The 24,285-nt window shown below is 39.1% G+C and overlaps 4 protein-coding genes across 5 annotated transcripts; 2 read left to right on the forward strand and 2 right to left on the reverse strand.

The window, feature by feature from the left end:
* The first annotated feature begins 1,950 nt into the window (after window positions 1-1,950).
* LOC114732029 (uncharacterized) lies at window positions 1,951-4,002 on the forward strand. Its single transcript, XM_028919301.1, has one exon. It carries the CDS (start codon window positions 2,371-2,373, stop codon window positions 3,778-3,780), a length of 1,410 nt encoding a protein of 469 aa, XP_028775134.1. The 5' UTR covers window positions 1,951-2,370; the 3' UTR covers window positions 3,781-4,002.
* Window positions 4,003-6,125: 2,123 nt separating this feature from the next.
* LOC114732080 (probable E3 ubiquitin-protein ligase LOG2) lies at window positions 6,126-9,299 on the reverse strand. 2 transcript variants are annotated; one of them, XM_028919376.1, is made up of 4 exons: window positions 9,238-9,257; window positions 8,371-8,997; window positions 6,811-7,303; window positions 6,126-6,513 (listed from the first exon to the last, which is right to left on the reverse strand). In XM_028919376.1, the coding sequence occupies exons 2-4, from the start codon at window positions 8,844-8,846 to the stop codon at window positions 6,361-6,363; spliced, it is 1,122 nt and encodes a 373-aa protein (XP_028775209.1). In that variant the 5' UTR covers window positions 8,847-8,997; window positions 9,238-9,257; the 3' UTR covers window positions 6,126-6,360. The 2 variants fall into 2 exon arrangements, with proteins under 2 accessions (XP_028775209.1, XP_028775208.1); XM_028919375.1 differs by having other exon boundaries at window positions 8,371-9,299.
* A 3,171-nt stretch (window positions 9,300-12,470) lies between these two features.
* On the forward strand, window positions 12,471-14,782 carry LOC114732047 (putative serine/threonine-protein kinase). Its single transcript, XM_028919324.1, has 6 exons — window positions 12,471-12,779; window positions 12,865-12,980; window positions 13,110-13,326; window positions 13,442-13,679; window positions 13,799-13,946; window positions 14,071-14,782. The coding sequence occupies exons 1-6, from the start codon at window positions 12,713-12,715 to the stop codon at window positions 14,395-14,397; spliced, it is 1,113 nt and encodes a 370-aa protein (XP_028775157.1). The 5' UTR covers window positions 12,471-12,712; the 3' UTR covers window positions 14,398-14,782.
* Window positions 14,783-19,036: 4,254 nt separating this feature from the next.
* LOC114732049 (serine/threonine-protein kinase-like protein CCR1) lies at window positions 19,037-21,838 on the reverse strand. The gene has a single exon (XM_028919331.1). The coding sequence runs from the start codon at window positions 21,682-21,684 to the stop codon at window positions 19,381-19,383; it is 2,304 nt and encodes a 767-aa protein (XP_028775164.1). The 5' UTR covers window positions 21,685-21,838; the 3' UTR covers window positions 19,037-19,380.
* Window positions 21,839-24,285: the final 2,447 nt, after the last annotated feature.

Consider the following 24,285-nt stretch of genomic DNA (forward strand, 5'->3'; position numbering starts at 1 on the left):
ACTAAAATAAATATTAATTTTGGAGAAGTGTTACCAAATTTAGTTTGAGTAATTAAAAGATGAAAATTTTATTAATACCCGTGTTATTATTTCCTGGTTGTGTAAAAATAAATTTAATTTAAAAAAGAAATGATACATTTTAAAAATGGTAATCCAAATTTTTGGAAGAATTTCATTATAAAACCACTGGCCATTTTAACTCAAAGCAGAGCGATAAAATTCTGAAAATTCGCTATAAAACGAAATGACTGAATTGGATTTATTGGATCGAATAATAAAAGTCTCTCCAGATTATTTTAATTAAATGCTGAATAAATCATCATATGAGCGAGAACGCGAGAGTGAGCCGGGGGTTGGGCGGGGCGTGGCCGTGTGGAAAGATGGAAGAGCATGTGGGGGGTGGGGCCCTTTACAGTTGGCAATCCGTATGCATTGTTGGGACCCAACACCTATTCAGTATTCACGGTTTCCCTAAGACAATGATGGTTATCATAAATAATTTCTAACTTATTTATGTGTATTAATAAAAATAGTTAAAAATATTATCTAAGAATTAATTAAAAGTATTAAATTTATTATAAAATGGGAGCGATTCTTAATATTAATTTTATTTTTTGCTATTAATATTATTCTTATTACCTGCATTAAGTTGTAATATCATGTTAATTTTTAGTTTTTCACTATATAGACAAAATATTTAATACTCATTAAATCTATCAAAGATCTTACAAAAAAATTAAAAAAAATTTCTTAAAAGAGCTTCAATAATAAAGACCAGAGAGAGAGAGAGTGCGCGTATGGCCAGCAAATAGCAGTGTCAGATTATTACTCCCATTGTTTCAGGTTCAGCCAAGATTAAAACAATGGAATATCGCCGTTGAGTATGGGTCTGCTTATCGAGGAAGAGGAAGCTTCCTTTGAGTAGGGGCCTGCTCGCAGCTCTATTTAATCATTTAATGAGATGCTAAGCGTATTAATTACACAAACAGGAGCTTCTCAGTTTATTTTTAGTTTATTGAAAGATGTTCAAATTTGATAAAAAGTAATCAAGGATTATTTGCTGTATATAATTAGAAAAAACTCTGCTACCAAAAAAAATCCTTGGCAAATATCACTTCTGATCCTAATTATAAGACGTTATTTGTAATCTATAAATAATATCTTATAAATAAGACTAGAGGTAGCATATATATTTAAAAAAACTTCAGATGGGAAAAAAAAATACCATCTCCGAATTATAAAATTTTGTTTATAATTTTTAAATAAAATTTTATAATTAAAATCAGACGTAACACTCCTCCAATCTTAAATTTAATATTCTTTTTATGTAGTATATAAAAAAAATCTTATATTATTTAATGCCAACTCCAGATTCGCGATTCGGGCCATCTCCTAAAATCTGCCACCTACACCTTTGGGGATTTAGTGTCGGCGCCCCACGTCAACATGCAGGCAATCATATCTTGGCGTATCTGATCACAGCTACAACCATGTGCTAAAATTTTAAGGGGAATTACCTCATACTCCTTTAAGTTTTCTGAAAAATTATTTTTTAATCCATCTTATACGACTTTTTACTAGTTTTAATTGGTATTGAATATTTTATATATATATATATGTCCTTCCTATCAATAGGAGTTGTGAGAAAAAGTAAAAACTAATGTCATAATAAAATTTAGTATAGTTAATGACAATAGTATTAAGAATCACTTAAATTTTATGATAAAATTTTATAACTATTTGTAACAGTTAATTAGTTAATTCATAAATTAAAAACGGCATCAGGCGAATTCAATAGAGAGGCATGGGTCCCACTGTCTAGCCACGTAAGCATGATTCGGACCATGGTCACCGTACACATTCACGCACTGCGCCTCGCATGGGCTGCTCCTGGCCCGGTTCTGTCTATATCTTATCAGATCTGCGCACCCCTGCGCCTGCACACTCAACTCCGGAGCTCAACAAGGCTTGTGGCTTCGTCTTTGCTCGCCCCGCAGTTCTTCGGGTTTAGGGTTTTCTGCAAAATTCATTCACTCATTGAATACGAAACTTTCAGAATGAGTTGATTTTTCTGGGATCAATGCGGAGATAGGAGACAATCCATCCAAGATGGGAGGTGGCTGGGACAAGCCAATGTCGAAGAGGGTTCCGATGAGGGTCTGGTTAAACTTCCAAAAACCGATGGGTGTCCTCGTGGGTGGAAATCACACCTCCTCCAGGTTTTGCACTCGCTAATTCCTCTCCCGCCTCTCCATTCCGGCTTTCATTTCTCTCTGAATTTTCAGACAAATCAAAACCGCCTCTTCGAATTTTGCTTCTTCTCGGTGATCTAGCTCTCGTGAACTTTTCTGGGCATCCATTTGAAAAATTATGGATGCCAGGACCTTGACATTTCAGATCCTTAAAGGGTCTGTAGCGAGGCGCGTGCTTTTTCGAGCATTCTTACTGGCCTCTGCTCTTTCCGTTGTATCTTTGGTCCGCGTCCCATCAAACTTAAATTTGGGAGCGTTGGCTCCGATTACTTATAATGACTGTATCGCGGATTCCGATTCTACTATTGTCACTTTGACTCAGAGCTCCTACCTGTTTCCGAGTCGGGTGCTGAACACCTTTTGGGGTTCATTCGACTCTATGAATTGCAAGCAAGATGTCAATTTGACTGTCACTGTGGTCAAGGAGTTGATGGGCAAACAGTTTTTGGACTGTAATGCCAAAAGTCTCTGTATTGGAGAAGGAGCCTCAAAGGCCGCGTTGGCAATGCAACAGTTGGGATTCTCCAGCGTCAATGGTGTTCACAAACACCGCTTTTTCTCACTCAAACAGAAAAAAATCGTGTACGAGCTCCATTTCCAAGACTCTTCATTCGATTTCGTGTTTTCTAGGGATCTGGATAAGGTTTCAGTCCCTGCATTACTCGTGCTCGAGGTGGAGCGCGTTCTTAAGCCTGGCGGAATTGGTGCCCTGCTTGTGGGTGCTAGTCGTTCGAACCCAAATGACTTGATAAAGTCTGCCACGCCGGTATCGTCATTACTGAGATCTTCAAGTGTTGTGCATGTTGGTCACATCAATCAACTTAATCTCGTGGTTTTCAAGAAAAGATTCGACAATACCAGCTCTTCTAATAATTACAGTCTTCCAGTGGACTGTCCAAATTTTACCCTCAACAAGCCTCTGATGGAGCTGTTGGAACCTCTGGTAGAGGAAAGGCCCCCTCCAGAGTTTGCAGAACGGATATCATATTTGCCCAGGTTTATGGATGTCTCAACTAGAAAGCGAATGGTGTATATTGATATTGGGGTAGGGAAGCCGCTGAACGCAAATATCACTGACTGGTTCCTCCCATCATATCCCATCGATCAGAAAGCTTTCAATGTCTATTTTGTTCACTACAACACTTCCATCCTGTTATCGTACGTGAAACGACCTGGTATCACTTTTGTTTATCATCCAGGATTGGCAGGAGACGCGGCAGCCAAGCTCAGTATGGACAGCGAAGTGGATCCTTATGTCGGAGAGGAAGAATTTGATTTCGTCGCCTGGTTCAAGGAAACTGTGCAATTTGCAGATTTTGTGGTGCTGAAGATGAATGCAGGAGAAGTTGAACGGAAGTTCCTCTCGGATATACTTGAAAGTGGGGTCATATGCTTCGTTGATGAGATGTTCCTGGGCTGCCCACGCAGTGAGAATGGTAAAAACATGAAGGCAAAGGAAAGCTGCATGGACATCTACAAGGGTCTTAGGAGCAGCGGCGTCTATGTCCACCAATGGTGGGGAAGCTGAGCCGCATTAAGGTCCTATTTTTATGTTCGATCATTGTCGAAGTTTGTGTTTGGTGTAACTGGACTATGGTCCGGCCATGGGATGTTGCTATTGTGCTCGTTGTCTGTGTGTGTTGGGTGCTATGAACATCCAAGTGCTTTGTGGTTGGGCGCTTAAAAACTAAATAAACAACCATTGTCGTCATCGTGTTTTATTAATGAAATCAGTGTGTGATCATATCCATCCTCTTCTCGCTTTGGGTGAGTGAATGGGAGAAAAACACAGTACAAATTCTGAAGGATGGTTTCCGCTGTTTGGTGGAGGAACCTAGATCCCTTCTCATGCGTCAGTAATGTTTGGTTCGACCGAGGGAAGGGGAGGGGAGGAAAGGAGAGGGTAGCTACAAAGGGGAGGGGAGGGAGGGGGAGGGATTTTAATGATCTCTTGTTTGAATTGATTGGAGGGGAGGGGAGGGGAGGGAGCAATTTTAATAATATCTTATTTTGTTCTAATAAAAAATTGACTATTTTAGTCTCATAAAATTTAAATGAATTTTCTCACTTTTTATTTTGTTAAGATATAACTATATATATATATATAATACAATTCACTAATTTTGATTTACAAGATACAGTCACATACTTATAGAATATCAAGACAAAAACTCACAAGTGATAGATTTCAATCAGAGAAAAGACCTTGAAGGTGAAAGAAAATATTAACGGTCTCTTAGAATTAGAAGAAGAGAAAAAAAGTTTACAAATGCTCACTAATTTTGGAAATAATTATTTTAATAACCTCTTATTAGATGCTCAAAAGAACTCTCTGATGTAGAAATGTTTATGACTGATTAGAGGTTAACAAATCAAAAAGACATATAAGAAATTAAAATATCATCTCTCGTCTCCCTTCCAAAAAAACCGCACTTTTAGAGGGGAGGCTAGAAGGGAAGGGGAGGGGAGAAAAACCCCTCCCCTCTTTAAAAAACATATTAACCAAACGAGGGGAGGGGAGGAGCTCCCCTCTCCTTCTAAAAAATTATACCAGCTAAACAAGAAGAAGGGAGTAACTTTACTCCCATCCCTTCCGAAAATCCCGTACCAAACATAACGTAAATGTTTTAGCATCTTTGAAAGTTTCCCACTTTTGCGTTTTGCGCCCTTGGGTGAAACGAAGTTGTTGTGCCCGCATTCGATGATTCTAAAAGGAGTAGGCATTTAAGCGTAGTCATCAACTCGTTTCCCGTATGGTGCCCATGCGAGTTAAATTTGACAAAAAATTAGTGCTTATTTTGCGACAGATGACCCGTCACTGCTTGTGTAACTCGCATAATTCATCTAATTGACTACTAATTTGAGTAAATAGGATAGCTCTGAATGAGTTTCATGAGTTGGAGTCGTTTTGGAGATAGTTTCTTTCTTGCTTTTTTAAATGCTTTTGGAGATAGTTCCTAATGGGCAGAGTAAACTGCTGGACCTTGACAATGACGCGGCTTATATCGTCTTTCACGTTATTATAAGGGAAAATCATTTTGCAGATACTCTTTTTTTCCTCAATTTTTTAATTTGATGCCCATATATATCTTAATTAAATTCTTTAATTTTACTTTTTTGGGGTAAAATTTTACTTTATTAGCACCCGTGTAACTTTGTTTTGTTAATACTATTAACTCTGGACGAAGACAGTTAAAACAACTGAACCCAAATACAGAGAAAACATAGATACTAAATTAAAAACTAAGGAAAATTATAAGTAACTCCAAATAGATACTCCCTCCGTTCCTTATTATAAGAGACAAATAACCAAATTACGTTAATCAAAAAAACAGTTAAAATTAGTTGAGGACAATTAATGTGTAAAAAGTAGAATTTTTTTTTCAACGATGCCCCCATTAATAAGGAGAGAGTATGAGAGAGAACAATTAAATTATTAAAAGAAAGAGAAGTGAGAGGGGGAGAGAGTATGAGTTGAAGACAAAATAAATAAGGGTAAAATAGAAAATTAATACGAAAAATAAAGACAACTTTTAAGTGTCTTATATATGAAAACATGCCATAAGCATCAAATGTCTCTTATAATAAGGAACGGAGGGAGTATTAAGTTAAAAAAAATTTTGAAAAAAAGTATAGTTAATTTCATAATATTTCATGTGACGAGTTATTTTACCAAATGGGAAACTGAAGATAAATAATAAAAAACGACCCGGAACGAAAGATTCTGGTTTCAACAAATTGGGTGCGCCAAGCCGTAAAAGGCATTCGGGCATAGGCGCCACCCCTCCACAGCGCTCAGCCCCAGTCTCTCGCAATCATCGCAAATATTCGAGTACAGCAATGACGAAATCAAACTAGAATATCAACACTTCAGGAAACACTAAGGAAAACACAATTTATTATTAATTGCCACGGGAAAACATTTGGAAGCAAAGCCAAAACAATCATGGCGGAGGCCTTGTCTTGTATAATACAGGCCATGCGCAATACCATCCTCTTGGTCTGTGTTAAACCGCACATCATTTTGATTTCAATTATTGTTAAGCCAAAAGACGGAGGGCGAAAATCATAACAAAAGGATGGAGGAGAAGCATTTATAACAGTTGGGCTATACTGTACAGGGATCTTGAGACACTTGTGTTGTTGTATCTTCACGCCCGTTGTTGACTTTTATCTCCAAAAGCCTCTCAACTGGCTGCCTGCAAATTGGGCACCTGTGTGTCTGGAACCTCAGAACCTTTGCACATCCGCTACACATGCACTGCCACAAGAAAAGACAACTAAAGAACTGATTTTGTACACAGCAGTTGAAGTTTTAAGTAATGAAACATCATCAGTTTGCAAGGCCTAAGATTGACAAGTGGCAGAATAATGTAAGTGGTTGGAGTGGAAAATAACAAAAATATATCCTCCGGTTGACGAAATTTGGCAGCAGCAAACATCAAATATTAATTTACGGCAGAATAGAACTCACCATATTTGCAACTAAAATAAGCAATTAAGCATTGTCACATCATCTAATCTTAGAAAACAATCAAAAAAGGGAAATGGTAAATACCATGTGCCGACAGGGAAGAACAGTTGTATCCCGAGGTTCCGATAAGCAGATGACACACTCTTTTCCTGGGTCATTTCCATCCAAGTCATTCTCCACTGAGTTTCCAATACCATATATCTCCTGCAACTCATATCTCTCTCGATTCACCCACAAGATCTGTTTAACTACCCTCACCCGGAATTCTCCTTTCTCTTTCTCAAAGACTGCTTGAGTAATCTGAGAGTCAGTGCCACCAGGTGTGAGAGTTTCATTTGATCCTTCATGATTACCAGAGCAGGCATCTGCCTTCACTGCTAGAGGGTAGACATTCATGTCACTTCTTAATAGCTCAGATTCTTCAAACATTGAAAAGTCAATACCAGTTCCAGCTGGCTGTCTAAACTCCTGGCCAAGACCTTGCTCAAAGTGCACAGTTACAGGTGCTAGAAGGTTTTCCTTTGTTGGCATAAGAATGCAGCCATCACCTTCTTTTGCAAAGAAAAGTATCGTGATGCTGTCACAGACACAAGAGGAAACAGTAACATTAGAACAAAGAAAGGATCCCACTATACTGTCCACACCCAGGACTCATCAGAATCACCAAATTTCAGATATTTAACGGTGCCAACATAAGAAATACTGAAGTAAACAGGACGATTGCATATATAGTAGGTCAACCTCATCTCAGATACCAATGCTGCTTAAATAATGTTAATCAGTATAAGAAGTCTGAAGTTCTATAAACAATTCCCTTTTCTTAAAACGATTAGTAGTGTGTGGTAATGCAACATACAAAAGACGAAATGGGTTTAGTCTAAAGTCTAAAATACTGAATTAGCTTAACTTTCAATCTGGAAGGGTAATGCAACAGACAAAAGACGCTTGGCCTCTCACATTCTCACAATATATGAGAACGTGATATCTCCTTGTCTACCAGGTGGCTAGAAATATCAAATAAGAAACAAGGCAACTTACTCCAAACCACCTCACGGACCAAAAGCCCAAAAAAAAGAAAAAAAGGTGAATTTTCAGGATCTGCCGTTATCAGAGCTCGAATTATCACGTAAAGACTACCTATCATCCTGACAATCCTTAAATGTAATTGACTCTGCCGTTAAAATGTACTCCTCAGACATCAAAACACAATGAACCGCGAAAAAACATATAGATGCTTCTTGTATAAAAAGCTAAATACATGAAAACTGAATACTCGTCTGAAAGGCGTTACTGGCAGGTAGCACAAGTAAGGAGGGTAAATTTTCAAAACCTGAGTCCTGAAGCAAACCAGAAGGAACAAACCTCCTAAGCTATTAGTGCATCCCTTAGTATATCAAACAGGTGCGCCTACAGAAGGCTCTACAAGAAGCCAGAAATCAAGGTACTTCGCATCTAACAAACTGTCCAAGATTGATAATTGCACGGAAGAACGAATCGCACATAGTTAAAGGGCGATAAAGAAAACAGGAGCCGAACTTAAATTCTGAAATCCGGGCAATCCCTTCACGTGATTATATCAAATTGCTCAACTAAAAACTTTTTCATCTGTCCATGTTATCAGCAAATAAAGAGAGTAAAATGTACCTCCCAGCCACAGTGGCATCAAATGTGAATGCCACGAGGAACTGCCCTGGCCTTTCCTCATCGGGCTCAATCCTCAGGGTCTCCTTTTTGACATTAACAGCGTTCCTTATCGTAACCGCCTTCTGATGCTCCACATAGGCAGGCATCGGAGGGCCACAAGGGTAACGTCCGCCCATCCATGCCGGGTCCACAGGTAGATGAGGACCCATACGATGATGGTGATCATGAGGAGGTGGCTGAGGATGCAGCATAGTCGTTGGCGCTGGGGGATAGTAACCTGGGTACTGGAAATACGGCGGGGGATTCGAGTTTGGGTATTGTGATGGGTAGGGCGGAGCAGCGGGATAGATGAATCGATTGGCCGTGATTTCCGGCTGTGGGGTCACCGGAGGAGGGGGAGGCGGGTGACTCCTTCTGCCACTTGCGCTGTGCCTACGGCGGTTGTTGTTACCGCCACTACTTCCTATGTTACCCATGGAAATGAGAGGCTACTTCTTGGGCAGCTAAAAATTATGTAGAGAAGTACCCAAAGCCCTAGTTTACCAAAACTGCCTGCGCTTGATTATCCGAGGGAGTCTAGGGCACCCTGGCCTTGACGGGTAAATTTTGGTTCGTTTCTCCTTTTCCCTGGTGGGCACCAGAAATCAAAACCAGGAAGCACAAAGAAGAAGAAAAACGGAGTATGATAATATAGCGGAAGAGAAGAAGAGTTGGCATGAAAAAAAGGTGGGGAAAAATTCAGATTGAGGGAGGGATCATGAGCTCAAAGGGTGTCGGGAGAAAAATCAGGGACGAGAGGGAAGAATCAAGAATTGTGATCAATGCGTGGAGAAATCGGAGGAGGAAGAAATATTGACATAAACAAACCTGGAAAAGGAAGAAGGAGAGGTGGGATGGCGGGTATAATGGGATTGCGTAAAGTTCCACTCAGCACCACCATTGATCATTGATCCATAGCACGGCATCTTCCGGCTCGGCCAAAAGGAGCCGCTTTTTATTTTGTTATTTTTATTTTATTAATTAAGTTTTCTGTAAAGTGAAATCATATTGTGAGTCGTAATAAGTACTTAAGAATGAATTTTTAATGCTTTTTTACAATTTATTACCTCAAATTTAAAATCAAATTAAGTTGATTTTGAGAGATGTTCAGGTGGAACCAAACATAATTTCAAAAATAATTTTATGATATACTAAGTAAATATATGTAAAAAAAATTCTTAATTTACAGAAAAATATTTTCAAAAAGTATTTTTAAACAAATCCAAATACTTTTTATTCATCTAGAAGATTGATCCGAGTTCACCGCCGAATTGTGATGGGATTGGGAAGTATAAATAAATGTCCGCATCCGGTGTCGTTTTCCGCAAGCTTTTTACGGGGAGCATGGTTGGCGGGCAGCTAATAATTTTGGATAAGACATGGTGTAAAATTAATCATGCATATTTATTTATTTATTTATTTATGGAATAACAAAATCTAAACATGTTAATTTTTCAAAATTTTGGTAAAATATTTCTGTTTAAAAACTTAATTGGCTAGGCTAAAAAGACATAAATTTGAATATGTGCAACTGTGATTTGTAAATACAATATTTTGTGTATAAACGATTTTCATATTAATAATTATTCCACATTATTAATGATATACTACCTTCGGTCTTTAATATAAGATTTTGTTTGACTTTTATTTTGGTCCTAAATATAAGACCTCAATCCACTTTGTTTCTCATATTTATACATTTTTTTCAAAGTAGCCCTTCTAACAATGATAGTTATAGTCAATATATTTGATTAGCAAGGATATTTTAGAAAAGACAACACCTATTTAAGACAAATAACTAATTTAATTTACTTTCTTAATCTCCTCAAATTAGTCAACTGGCTTTTATAATTAGGATCGGAAGTAGTGTTACACATAATAGGAAAAAAGTCACTCACACAGTATAGTTATTATAATAATCACTCAAATGTAGATCTTTTTAATTAGTTAAGTTTTCCAACAGACGCTTTTAACCAAAATTTCCTTAATTTTTCTTCCTCAGTTTGTCTCATAGGATCAAATGAAAATAAACATCCTCTGTCCCCGCGCCCCACGCGGTCATCTCATCTCAGTAATGTTACCTGTTCATGTTATCCCACTTATTTTTTTGCCAACAAGGCGGACAGCAACCAATTCGGAATCACGTTAAAAAATATTTATAAGTACATTTTATATAAATTTGAAATAAAACTTTTTTCATATGTTTACTTAATATTTTATAAGCTACTCCAAACGAATTCAAATATAATTTTTCAATCAATCAAACATGTGATAAGAATTTTGTGTTTGATTCGCATAACAAGCACCGTACGATCCTACCCGTAACTTTTTCATTGCGTATGGAAAAAGATAATTGATTTTTTAATAATTTTTTCATTATGTATAAATAATTAAACATTTATGAGACCAGGAAAACATATAACTTCTAGAGGCAAAAGATGGTAACATGGGAGAAATAAGTTGAAAAGTAAAAATGCAGGAAAATAGAAATCCTTGTTTGTACGCAGCAAGTCAAATTTAAAAAATAAAAATCAGATTGTCATTTGAAAGACGCAATACATTACTAGGAAATTAATAATAATTCACTCATGCGATCACAGACGAGGCGCACTTCAGTGAAATTTGGATGTAAAATCAAATGCCTGAATTGACAGTTGCCGAATATGATTCATAAAAAATATAATATCACTAGTAGAAATATAAAATGCATACCACATTACGTTATTTATAAATTACGGCGGGGGCACGTAATTGATTTAAAAGAGATATAAAGTCTTATAAACGATGGCGTGAAGGACTATTTTACAAATTAAAATGAAAAACAGAAAAAGCATATTGGCAACATCCAAGCTTCCAGAATGGAGCAGGACCGGGTGCTGTCGGCGTGGCCTCCATTAGTGAAAGCAGGGGGAGATTTGTACTTGACTTCTTTCGGCCAATAGATTTGTTCTCTAGTTAGCGATCAAATCATTGCAAGTGGATTCCTTTTTTTCCAACAATATTACCTTCAGATTCTAATTGTAAGATTTTATTTATAGATTATAAATAAAATCTTATAATTATAATTAGTACAGGAGGCAGTAAAAACAATCCACTTCTGGTGTTTTTCTTTTCAATAATCCCTTTGCACAGTGTGCCGTGTTATTATATTAATTGATATTAACTAGATATCTTGCATGACTCAAAAAACAGGGAAGGAAAGAAACTTGAAGCTATACACCAGTCTTGCAGTCTAAGAGCCTGTTTGAAATGACCTGTGAGTAATTTTTATGAAATACAAAGTACAAAGGTGAGAGAAATTTCATGCCAATTTATGTAAAACGTGTTTACTGGTAGTGTATTTATATGTGATTTCAAACAGATCCTAAGATACGTGGTCCAGACAGCGACTGTTGAATTTCTACTTAAAAAAAAAGAAGAAGAAAGAAATCTCGGTACAACAGATGCTGGTGGCTTCTTGCACTTCAGCGCCGTCTCAGAATCCTCAATTTTTTTTTGTTCCAAAGGAAAAAGTGGTCAAAACCATCGGAAGATTGTTTGGAGATAAACTAATGATTTCCTTCTTTTTTTTCCCCGCTCATTCTTTGTTTTTTGGCCTGCATAAACTATTAGTAATTTCATATAAGCTCTTCATGGAGTGGCTATTGGTTTAGCAAGTGGTCCTCCAGTGTTTAAATTCAAAGCTCCAACACTGCAATCACTCCAGCCTCCTAAAGTCAAAACATGTATCCTTGGTGTTCCCATTCCATTATGGTTTTCGCCGAACAGCTTCTTCACTAACTTGCTTTATTATAATTAACTATTCTCTTAGTGAGCTCTTCTAAATACCCTTTTTTAAGAAACCAAATTACTCCTGAAAAATAATCTCACTCGCTCCTTTAAAAAGCCCAGTCTTGTGCAAACTTATCCTTTGAACAAGACAGGTGTTTCGATGTAGAAAGAGTCTTTATTGACCCCAGTCAAACTACAGAAAGAGTCCTGGCTTGCGATGGTAAAAAATATTGACAAACTGGGAAGGAAACTACAGAAAGAGTCCTGGCTTGCGATAGTAAAAAATATTGACAAACTGGGAGGGAAAATTTTTGTTATTTATTTATTTTTCATTTTTGTCCCCTTGCATGAAGGGAAGGAATGTGTCAAAGATGAAAGATCCAAGATAATTAAACACGAACGAAGTCGAAGTCTACTACGTAGGAATGCCCTGTGCCGTGTTTCCTTCTGTATTCCCGTGCCATGTTCTTTCTCTTTATCTTCAATCTCGGAGATCCAGGCAAGCTTCAAACTTCAAAGCTGTTCTTGAGGCATGAAGATTCTTTGTTCGTTGTCTACTTGTTTCTCTCCGTCGGTCCAAGACGAAACCGCCAAGCAAGGTATTTCCGCTCTGTCTTCTCGTTCTGATATTGAATCTGTTAACTTGGTCCAGCTACAAATTACTTTGTGATTCGAATGTTTCAGGAAGAGAGAGTGAAGGAGCATTTCGAGTATTCACGTACGGCGAATTGAAATCTGCGACCAGGAGTTTCGATTCCTCAAACAAGATCGGAGAAGGCGGGTTTGGCACTGTGTACAAGGTTAACTATACTCGTTCCTTTTGATTACTGAGGGGTATTGTCGTTAAGTGGCGTTATAAGAACCTGCAAATTTCGATTGTACAACCTTAATGCTGATATAGAAGATTGACTGGGGTTGACTTTTAAAAGGGGCGGCTTCTGGATGGCACATTCGTGGCGGTCAAGGTGCTTTCGATTGAACTGGATTCCCTGCGAGGAGAGAAGGAATTTGTAGCAGAACTGAGCACTCTGGGCAATATCAAGCACGAGAATCTAGTCACTCTTCGAGGTTGTTGTGTGGAAGGAACTGACAGATACTTAGTCTACGAGTTCATGGAAAACAACAGCCTTCGCCAGTACTTTTTAGGTAAGTGATACTTGGAATTTCCAAGCCTTTTGAATCTGACATATTAGGGAAATTAAGGGCACCCAGGAGAAATTATAGGCTGGGAAACCTTTTAATTGTGAATTGTGGTGGATAGTTTCAAAGGAGGGCAGAATGAGATTCGACTGGGAATCAAGGAGGGAAGTATCCATTGGAGTGGCTCGAGGGCTTGCGTATCTGCACGAGGAAGTTAAGCCCTATATCGTGCACAGGGACATCAAAGCGAGAAATATACTTCTTGACCGACGTTTGAGGCCAAAAGTTTCCGACTTTGGTCTGGCAAAGTTACTGAGAGACGATAAGTCCTACGTTAGTACCCAAGTCGCAGGGACATTGTATGTACTGAGTACCCTCGTTTCCTAAATGAAATTAGTTCCGTTTCGTTTTCTCTTCTTTCCTTCTTTCCTTTTCAAAAACGAAAAATCGTGCTGATCCATTTGTGAAATCCCCAAAGGGGTTATCTTGCTCCGGAATATGCCAGTTCTGGGAAGGTGACTAGAAAATCAGATGTCTACAGCTACGGAATATTACTCCTTGAAATTGTGAGCGGCCTACCTGTGGTTGATCCTTCCCAAGATACAGAACGTTTCCTCGTTGAGAAGGTAGGAAAATCAGAGCCACAGAGAATCTCATTTCTCAATACACACACACACACACAAAAGGGGGTTCAATATCTCTCATATTCACCATTCATGACTAGTTTAACGAAAACGTTTGAAATTGCAGGCGTGGGCGGCCTATGAAGCTGGTGATTTACCGAAAATGGTGGATGAAGAGCTAAAGGAGAGCTTCCCAGAGGAAGAAAGCGTCAGATTCCTGAAGGTGGGGCTGCTTTGCGTTCAAGAAACAGCGAAGCTAAGGCCACGAATGACCGAAGTGGTGGAGATGTTGAGCAATAATATTGAAATGGCAAGTGTGAGTATTTCAAAACCAGGGCTTGTGCCTGATCTCAGGGCTATCAGAATTAAAAACGCACCCCATTCTGAGGCATCCACCTCCCGTGCTGCTACCCATGCAAGTTCCATTTGGAGTTCGGCCAATCTTGGCCGTTAATTACATTCCAAAATCTTGCGCTTCAATTTCAGATCATCCCCAGTTAATGCCCAAGAACGAGAATTAATTGATGATTAACTAGTTACTATAATTTAATTTTAGTTCTTTTTTCTTTTGTCAAGTATTCTGTGGGTTTGCATTCAACTTGATTTATTGCGGTATGGACTGGGGAGGCAGAGTAAGAGGCCCATTTTCTAGTCTACGCCGCGGAGAACTGATTTTTTTTTGGGGGGGGGGGGCTCACTTCAATCAGGAAATTCCATTATTGACTGTGTGTATTGGCAATGTGATGATGGAGACCGTTGTCAAATAAATGATTTTTTATTGTAAATTGATGTTATTTATTGATGAAAAATTGAAAATAGAGGGATATCATGAAACCCAACTGTGTGTGTGATTTTCTTTAAAATATTTCTTTGATAGAAATATCTTTGCATAGCATAGGTCCGTAAAAAAGAGCTCACGTCATTTATCATGGAAATATATGGCCATATTTAATTTGTACGATTATTATTAATTAACTTAGTTATTAAAAAAAAAAAAAAGGACGCCGACCATGGCTGCCACATTTGACCCCCACTATGCTCTCTCTGCCTTGACACCATTTCCCCTGTTTTGGATTGAATTCTCTGTTATCTCTATCTTCATTTCCCCCATCTTCAATCTGTCACGTCACCACAATGTGCATTATTGAGCGCCTAAGATCCAAAGGCACGTCTTTTCCATTAAGTCAACATTACCCATGAACAAAGACCTGAGGCTTTAAATGTCCCATTTTCTCTATTTAATTCCCCCTTCCATCTGTGTGGACAAAACAAGCTACCCTCTACGTCTAGCAATTATTTTGTTCCAGAAAACAACGAGTCTAATGCTAATGAAACGATAGTGGTCCAACCGCAAAAGATTTTAGCCACAAAACGGGAACCGCATCTGCATTTGGAAACTGAAAACCATCAGCTCATAGCAATGACAAGAAGATGATGGGGATGAGGGGAAGCATCTAAAAGAGCTTATTCAGAATCTGGACACCTGCCTGGTGATTTATGGGTAAAGCTACGAAGGACCAAAAGGAAATATATGCTCTACACAAGTTTATCGCTTTGGTAAGACTTCTGCACTTTTGGGAGACGTTCCATTCAGGGTTACACCTCTGCAGTACTGCTGCTTTTCAAGGAGTCCAAAATGGTGCTTAGCTCCTTTGGATTCAATTGTCCTTGAATACAAAAGAAAACAAATGGAAGTGATGTTTAAAAAAAAACCAAAAGAAAAAAAAAAGAAGGTCAAGCTCGATAACAACAAGGATGTCCATACAATACGAGTGTGACAACGATTGGTGGCTCCGTCAACTATAAGGTGATAGTGATCTTTACTGAATGGAAGACAGCAGATGTCAATTAACCCGTAAATTGATTATTATGGGACGCATTTACTTTAATATATATTCCTTTATACACCTAATAAAACCTACCTGTCCAATGGCCACACAAAGTCAATGATAATTTGGACTTACAAGCTTCGATCGTTAGACAACCACCTGACGCTGAGCCTAAATTAGCGGACACCAGAGGACAGAGCTTCTCTCACGATAATAATGGCGAGAAAACAAAAGGGAAAAAAAAAAGGGGAAAATAAATTGAAACAGTAGTAGAAAGAGTACAAAGGGAATCAGCTTTATTTACTGTTGATGAACAGTTTACTACGCAGCATGCATGGCTCCTCGCACGCCATTCGTTAAGGCCATCACTTTGCTGATGGGCTCTGCAAATGGCATACGGGGAGCCAGGCACACCAGGTTTGCCTTTTACACACTTACCTTCATGCAATCTTTAGCCCTGCCACAGAGCTGAATCAAACAGGTTTTAATTTGTGGACACCACGGATGATAGGAAGTGGGGAGGGATTTGAGCTTGTTGTTCAGAGAGCTACTTATAAGGGCCTTTGGAGGGTAGGACTCAAGAGAGGGAGGGGAAGAAGGAGAGGTAAAAGAAGAAAGAGAGGGTTGAGAAGAGCTATAGCTCTAGGGTTGATGCTTTCGGTGTTGAACTTCTTTTCACATACATAAAGGGCGAGTCCTTTTTTATTTTCCCTAATAGGTTTGTCTGCAAGTGTTTGGATCACCTTAGATTCTTACCTTCCCCACATTTGGACTTGTCTAAAGAACAAGGATCTTGCCCTTTCTTGTCCTTTTCCTTTTATACTTTGTGTTGTTCCTTTTTTTCCTTTTCATTCGGTACACATGATGCATGTATGCAGTGCAGCATTAAGCAACCTTGAGGGTGGCTTCTTCCTCTTCTTCGTTTTCCATTCTTTTGTTCCCCCTTCCTTCAACAAACTCCTGCAACCATTAACCAGCCGAAACTCCAAAATAATAAATAAATAAATAAATAAAGTCCCCATGAAAAAGCAGCTCAGATAATGAATATATGGAGTCAAAGATCTCTTCTTAATTGGTTACTCTCGCTGAATTTTAGCTCTTGTTATTAAGAAATACGTGGTCTACAAAGTAACTAGTACTGACTGCCACATGACAGTTGACACTAGACCTTTGCTTCAATTCATTTCTAAATATATTTGCCCAAAGCTCTCTCTCTCTCTCTCGTCTGTCCGTCTAGCTGTTTACCGAGGACCACAATCGCCACAATACTCTGCATATGTTTACTTTAGCAGAACTCTAGATTCTTAACATCCAGAGACACGGTCTACCATGTGAACCTGAGCTGACACATCAACCTCATAAAATGACCCTTGATCTTTCGTGAATTAATTTCTGAGGTGACAAGTGTGAAAGAGTTTGTGACTTTATACTTATCTGTCAATTCCCCGTGAAATTTCCTCAAGCTAGCGCTGCTTGATGCTGAATTCTTCGTGCCAAACAGCCACTCCTGACTCTGTTGTTTCCCACTGCACATCCCCCTGTGCTTACTCAGAGTCATGTTGATATCAAAAATTGCAGAGTGATTCCCATTTCAAGACTACTCTTGTGGAAAAGGATTCACCGCCAGATGAATGTTTTTCAAAAGTAGAAATGGATCGGAACAAATAACTGATGAGAGCTTTGTTCCATGTTTAACATGACTGGAAGGAATTAAAAATGGTGAGTGGCGTTTCCTCGTTCAAGGGAATCAAAAGATACAGCACCGTCTATGTGTTTGGAAGGGCAAAGTTGCCTTCCCATTAAAGATTCTATATTCTGCTGATCTTGTTTGTTTCTGGTTCAGTGAGTAGCAGGTGCTGGGGCACATGCCTTCTTTATCAGAATAATCATAATTGGCTCTTCCCAGTCAAATTATTCCAAACCCCACAATTTTGAATTTTAAATTAGCTCCACTAGTTAGTCAACTTATTATGGACTCATTTTATCTCTTCCATATTCACATACAGACAGCCACTGTTGCTAAGACCACGGACACCATTTGGCAGGGCGATTCAAGTCACCAAGGAGCATATCACTATGGAAGAAGAACCCAAAAGTAATGTAACTTATTTGATTGTGTAAAAGAGTGATCTAGGGAACTGAATTGATGATTAATTTAGTTGAGAAGGATGGCAATAATGAATGCGGGAGAATTAAGGAAGACGAGGAGGGTCCGTACAGATTTCACTTGGGAGGGAAAGGAAACAGAACAAGTTGGGTTTTCTTTTTTCAGGTTTTGGGCCAGGCAGGAGATCAGTAGAAGAGGGTCAGAATATTTAAGTGAGGCCATGCATGTGGCTTTGTGGAAGTGGAGTGGACTCCATCACTTGCTCCATCTGTCATCTTCTAGCTTCCCTTTCTTTATCATATGCTTTTATTCTACTTTCTTCTCTTCTTTTCAATGTGAACCCCTTGAATTTTGAGGCACTTGCCCTTTTTCTGATGTTACTCATCATCCCAACTGAGAATTCCCTTTTAAATATTTAAACCATATTTTTGCTCAAAAAAAAAAAATATTTAAACCATATGCTTCATATTTTCTCCTCTCAGGAAGTACATTGCAACAATCATTGTATGACCCCTTCATTAGCTTCTCAACTTTACATATGCGCGCGCAGAGGATGAGGGGGAAAAGTCATAAATTGAAGAAGAAAGTTAAATCTCATATATAATTACATCTTTATTATTATTATTATTATTTAAACTGCATGAATACAGAGGATATGAACCACCGCCTAATAACACGACACTCCCTTCATTTCAATTTATATAACATTTTTAGAGAAAATTGCGAAGATTAATGAACTTCATTACATACATTTACAAATTTTAAATTTTTTTTTCAAAAAGAGATAAAATTTCAAAGAAAAAAAGCCCTTCGTTTGACATTAACCGCTGATTGACCCACATTTTTTCAAAAATAAGTTCGTTAATAATTTTTTTTAAAAAATATTATATTATTAAATATCAAACTACTTTTTTTTTAAAAAAAAAAAAAAAGTGATGGAGAGACGGAGGGAATAGTATTGGACCAAACTATTCTCTGGTCACCTATGAAGGCGAGTGTTTTTCTTACTCGGACCACAATAGACTCCAACAAATCTTACGCGGAAGGATCACCAGCTTAGGTCATACTTTCTGAAAGATCTATAATAGGTTGAAAAGTTTGTCCTCCTCAAAAGGACTCCACCCCGTAATCTCTATTCTTTTTAACACACAGAATCATTAAACTTCTTATTTTCTCTGTTGTCACGGTAATACATGAAAATGACTCTTAACGCAATAATACACAATCAAGCATGATCTCCCGGGGCCAAAAAGTTCCAGATCAACATCTACATTCACAGCCACAAGCAATCAAAAATTCATTCTGTATATGCATCTTTTGCTGCAACCAGTGGTATGTACTTCACCTGGTAAAGATTCATTCGGAGATACAAGCCCAAAAATAAATCAAAAGCATAAAGAATATAAACACAGACTCAACAAAATTTACAATTGCAGAAGATCGTTACTCAATTGCAGAAGAGGGGATAAAACTGAGGCTTCTCAAGGTAAAATGATCATCACTATAAAATCAGTCCGTCCTTCACAATCTGCTCCAACCAAGATGCTATATCTGACATAGGCGGACGCTCGCTGGGATTGTGTCTCACAGCCAGCTCTGCAATGTCAGCCAGCTTCAGCAATGGCTCAACGATCCTCGGAAGAGGCACAGAGCGATCGATTATAGCCGCAGCTTTCCCCCGTTTGATCAGAGGCACTGCCCACTCAGCTATGTTTGGAGGCATAAAATCTCCATCATAAGCTTTTCTTCCACTCAGAATCTCAAGCAATACAATGCCAAAGTTGTAAACATCGTTCTGCACATCCGCAATTTGATCTTTGTCACCGGAAGTGAGGAGCCCAAAGTCTGAAATTCTCGCTCCCCATTCGGAGTCCAAGAGAATGTTGGAACTCTTGAGATCCTTATGCACAATTGGTGGCGCAAGTTCCTTTTGCAGATACTCAAGACCTTTTGCAGTTTGCATGGATATTTTTAGCCTGAGGCTCCAACTCAGTAGAGAAAGCCCACCATGAAGGTGATCATAAAGTGTGCTATGCGGCATATACTCGTACACAAGAAGCCTCTCCCCCATCTCTGCACAGTAGCCCAACAAGTTCACGATATTACAGTGACGGATTTTGCAGAGGATTTCCAGTTCCATTTCAAAGTCACGATTGTTGGTGTGGATGATTGTGGCAGCATTGGCCCTCTTCACTGCAACCACCCTGCCGTCCGCTAATACAGCTTTGTATACAAAGCCATAACTTCCTCGGCCAAGCTCGTTGAATTCCTTGAACCCATTAGTGGCATCCTTTAGCTCTGAGAGTCGGAAAATCTGAGGCATCCCGGGACAGGAAGTTGTAGAAGGAAAAGAGTGAAGATCAACATTAGGATCAACCGGTTGCTCTGCTTTGGCCGTGCCAGATTTGGATTCTTTCTTAGTGATCAAATATGGAAGAATACACCCACAAGTCATGATAAACAAGAATCCCAAAGTAGCTGACCCAATTATGATTAATAATCGACGCAAATGGTGCCAGCTCTTCTTATGAACAGCATCTGGAGACGACTCAAGTCGACAAACATCCCAGCAGGAGCTATTTTGGCAAAGAGAACAAGCAGTGCATACCCTATCGGAATTCTCAGTGCATGGGCTGGACAAGAAAAAGCCTTCTGAACAATTTGAGCCACAGGGCGAACAGATTCTCAAATCTTTTCGAACGCAAAGGCTTGTTAAACCTGGCTCATTCAGAATACTAACATTGAAAGCAAACTCACCTTGACTGCATGAACTGGAACTGCAGAGACCGGGACTTGATAATTCCAATGGAGGATCAAACTCGGCCGTGGACGCATTCACCATCCAGCAATCAATCAGAAGATCTTCTTCTCTAACGCCACAAGTTGAATAATCCGAAGAAGCAATTGCCATAAATCCAGAACCTTTTGGAACCACAGACGAGTTGAAACTCCCCCAACACTCCACTCTATGATTATCTGCTCGAATACCACAGTAATGGCGAGCCCCGGCTGACAGAGAGATTAATCTGGCCCCATCAGGTGGATCAGCAAACGAATCTGCATCACCCCAACATTTCAAATCTCCCGAAACATTCAAAAGCCCACATATTGAACTCCTTCCCGAGACCAAGACTGAGAAGTTCTCGGACACATTCGATACCCCTAAACTCGCAGATGTAGGTCCCCAACAGACAAGCCCTCCGTCTCTGACCGCACCACAAGAGAATCCCTCACCTGCTACAACCTTGTTTAATGCGAGATTGCTAGTTGACTGATCGTAATACAAATCGCTCTGTTTCCATTTCAAGCTGTCGTCCGCAGTTCTCACAATTTCCCAACAATCAACAATTCCGAAATCCTCATTAGAATAATAAGATCCCCTGATGGCACAAACATGACTCTTGCCGGCTGCTATTTGCCAATAAGCATAGGATTGGTATGCAGGAGGCACAAGATCTATCGCTGGTTTTGTAGCACTCCAGCAGTATGCTTGCGAAGTGTTTGCTAGAATGCCACACATGAAACCTTCGCCGCCGGATAAAGCTGCCATAGGAGAGCTGTCAGTAACAGAGGCTGAGGACGAAGAAGAAGGTGGAGCCGATGATGTGTTGTTCTTCCCCCAGCAAATGACGTCCTGCTTCCCACTTGCATCGATGGCGCAGAAAAATTCATATTTACCAAATGAGGCCGATATTGGCCCCATCGTCCCAAACCCATATGCGCAAGATGAGCACAGGAAGAGCAGAAGCTGAAGAAAGACAGAAGAAGAAAGCCCCCGAAAGCTATGCGCACAGAGGACTTGCATGGTCCCGCCGAGGGTGGAGGATGGCTTTGGAACGGAATGATGCAGCTCTTTGCTCGTGATATAGTTGTTTGCTGAAGTCAGAGTTGTGAGAGTGATGATGAGGAGGATGAAAGAACGTGGTCCGGATCGCCATATTGACAATCTTGGTGGTAACGTTTCAACCTGGAAGTACAGAATGAGTTACAGTCACTGTCAACTTTCTTTACCAAATTGCCACTATTATACTAAAAGGCCAATTGGGTCTATCATTAATTTCCCACCTTGAGCTTTTCACCACATTTATTTCAGGCCAGAAAAAAAATCAAATATTAATAAGGGCATGAAGATTTCAACCGTTTACGGAGTGAATTTTTTGTTATTGTCAGGATTATTTTTATAAAGTGAGTCGATCCAAACCGATTCTTTAAAAAAACTTAAACTTTCCGTCGCAAAATCTTTTTAAAAATGGGGGGTTTTGGCAGAATGAATAGGTTGAGGAGCATGTTCACGCACTGAGATGAAAAGAGATTTTGTTAGGACGCAAGAAGATGGGCCCAGGAAGCAGTAGGAAAGCGAAGAAAGTGGCGTGGGGAGGGTGGGAGTGTCCACTAAGAACAGAACAGGACAGCCAACTTTCAAAAGGATATCCCTATTTATTTATATCCCAACTTGTGCCTTGAATGAGGATCCCTCCCATATCTTTTATAAAATTCAACAAATAACACTCAGCCGTGTAACTGAATAATCATATGCAACTTTCTATCATCATATTGAACCATCATGCCTCTTGGACATCCCCCTCTCTTCCAATTTGCATGTAATGAAAAAGAGTTTACCGCACTAGTATGACTTAGGTGGCCGTAAATAGAGCTTTCTGGCTATTAAAAATATTCATCTAATTCGTTTATACTAGCTATGGATTATGGATGTCCAGCAAAATCTACCTCAGCTCGCAAAATCTATTCTTTCAGATCTTTCTCTCTCCGCGGTGAAGCGGGAGCGCGCGTTGCAAGTTGTAAGAATGACCTAGAAGTTCTAAAACGGTGATGGGATGAGCACGTGAATGATGAGTCAGAGTTTGGCATGTGTACCAGATGTGAGGGCTGAGGTCAAATACTGATATTTAAAGGTTTAGTTTTTTTTAAAGTATATTTAATGGGGGCGACACGATTAGTAAACCAAATCAGACGTTGGGCAAGGCAGGAGCCAGGAGGCGAGCGAGACATGCAACAGCATCAGACATTTTAAATAAGAATTAAAATGAAGGAGAGGGTTTTTCTGTTTGGAGCACTGTACCGTGCAATACAAGATTCATGTCCACCGATTAAGGTGCAAGACAATTTTATTACCTTGATCTTGATCATGAACCCCATTCATTAATAGCTTCCAGCTTTTTAAAAATATGTGCTTGTGTCCATATTTGGAATGCAAAAATGAATCTGATGCTCAGTTCCTGCTTCCACCCATCTCTTCCTGACTGTTGTTGGCACTGTCCTTTTTATGATACAGATTTTGTTGACATCAAAATTTTGTGGGGTTTTTCTTGAAATACTTGATCCTTAACTTTGTTGAACCAACATAAAACACATCACATGATTGAGATAGAAAATAAGGGTACTATGCGACATAATTTTATGGTCCAAGCATGAATTGAATTATATTATTAATAAGTAATGAATATTGCAGTTGATCCCACAAATTTCGCATAATGTAAGAGAGATGTGTGTAATTTACTGTTCTTATTATATTTCAACGGATTTTAACCAAAAGGGATATGGGGATTCAATGAAACAACGGATTTCAATGGGTGGGTGAATGGCGGACTATGAAATGATGAGGGACCCCTAAAGAGACAAAGATTCTATGAAAGAGAAAGAGGGGGCCGCGCTAAGTTGGAAATGAGGACGAGGAAAAGGCAGAGAGAACCGTACCAAAACTTGTTGAACGCACGCATTTGATTGGTGTTTGGGAATTTGGATGTGGAAACTTGGTTCTCTGATTCAACATCCACCAAGAAATCCACGCGACCATATTATAAATCACAAGACCCACCTGTGATGCTGGACGTGTCCTTGTCACATGGCCTAACTTACTCGAAGCTTTTAATCTTCTAAAATATTCATTATACTAAACTTCGCATTCCATTTAGAACAAAATTAAAACGAAAAAGAGAATCTTCCATGTATAATCAATTTTTTATTTTTTTAAAAGAAATCATGCAAGCATTCATAACAAAATCTAAAAATAAAGTCAAAGGGCAGAGAAGCCTCTGGCAAATGCAACAAAGTGCCAGTAAATACTCCAACTCACGAATTTCTTCTCATTTTCTAACAAGGTTAAACCCAATTCCCGATCAAACAATTCTGGATGGGCCATTCAAGGGGAAATGGCGAGGTTCTTTAGTGTTATAGCCCGCGTTAACGAGTTCTGCTTGCCATGGCTTATGCTAGGTAGGTATAAGCTGAGGTGCCGTAACTTCAGCAACTCTTTAAACTCAGGCATTTATATCTCTTCTCTACAGAGCGCGATCACAAGGACGGCCTATCCCGATTAAAAGATCAAGGTTTTCCGAGAAAGGAACTCTAAGAGTCCCGTCCTTCACTCCTCATAATACAAAGCATC

The sequence above is a fragment of the Neltuma alba genome, unplaced genomic scaffold, assembly GCF_004799145.2.
Source record: "Neltuma alba isolate B1F8T4 unplaced genomic scaffold, ASM479914v2 tig00012871_pilon, whole genome shotgun sequence".
Lineage (NCBI taxonomy): Eukaryota > Viridiplantae > Streptophyta > Magnoliopsida > Fabales > Fabaceae > Neltuma > Neltuma alba.

Bases quoted from the DNA above. Each gene is read 5' to 3' on its own strand.
- LOC114732029 (XM_028919301.1), top strand. From the start codon at position 2,371: ATGGATGCCAGGACCTTGACATTTCAGATCCTTAAAGGGTCTGTAGCG.
- LOC114732080 (XM_028919375.1), bottom strand. From the start codon at position 8,846: ATGGGTAACATAGGAAGTAGTGGCGGTAACAACAACCGCCGTAGGCAC. The intron at 7,304-8,370 runs GTACATTTTACT...TGTCTGTGACAG, and splicing joins GATGCCACTGTGGCTGGGAG to CATCACGATACTTTTCTTTG. The intron at 6,514-6,810 runs GTATTTACCATT...TTCTTGTGGCAG, and splicing joins TTCTTCCCTGTCGGCACATG to TGCATGTGTAGCGGATGTGC.
- LOC114732047 (XM_028919324.1), top strand. From the start codon at position 12,713: ATGAAGATTCTTTGTTCGTTGTCTACTTGTTTCTCTCCGTCGGTCCAA. The intron at 13,680-13,798 runs GTATGTACTGAG...AAATCCCCAAAG, and splicing joins ACCCAAGTCGCAGGGACATT to GGGTTATCTTGCTCCGGAAT. The intron at 13,947-14,070 runs GTAGGAAAATCA...TTGAAATTGCAG, and splicing joins AACGTTTCCTCGTTGAGAAG to GCGTGGGCGGCCTATGAAGC.
- LOC114732049 (XM_028919331.1), bottom strand. From the start codon at position 21,684: ATGCAAGTCCTCTGTGCGCATAGCTTTCGGGGGCTTTCTTCTTCTGTC.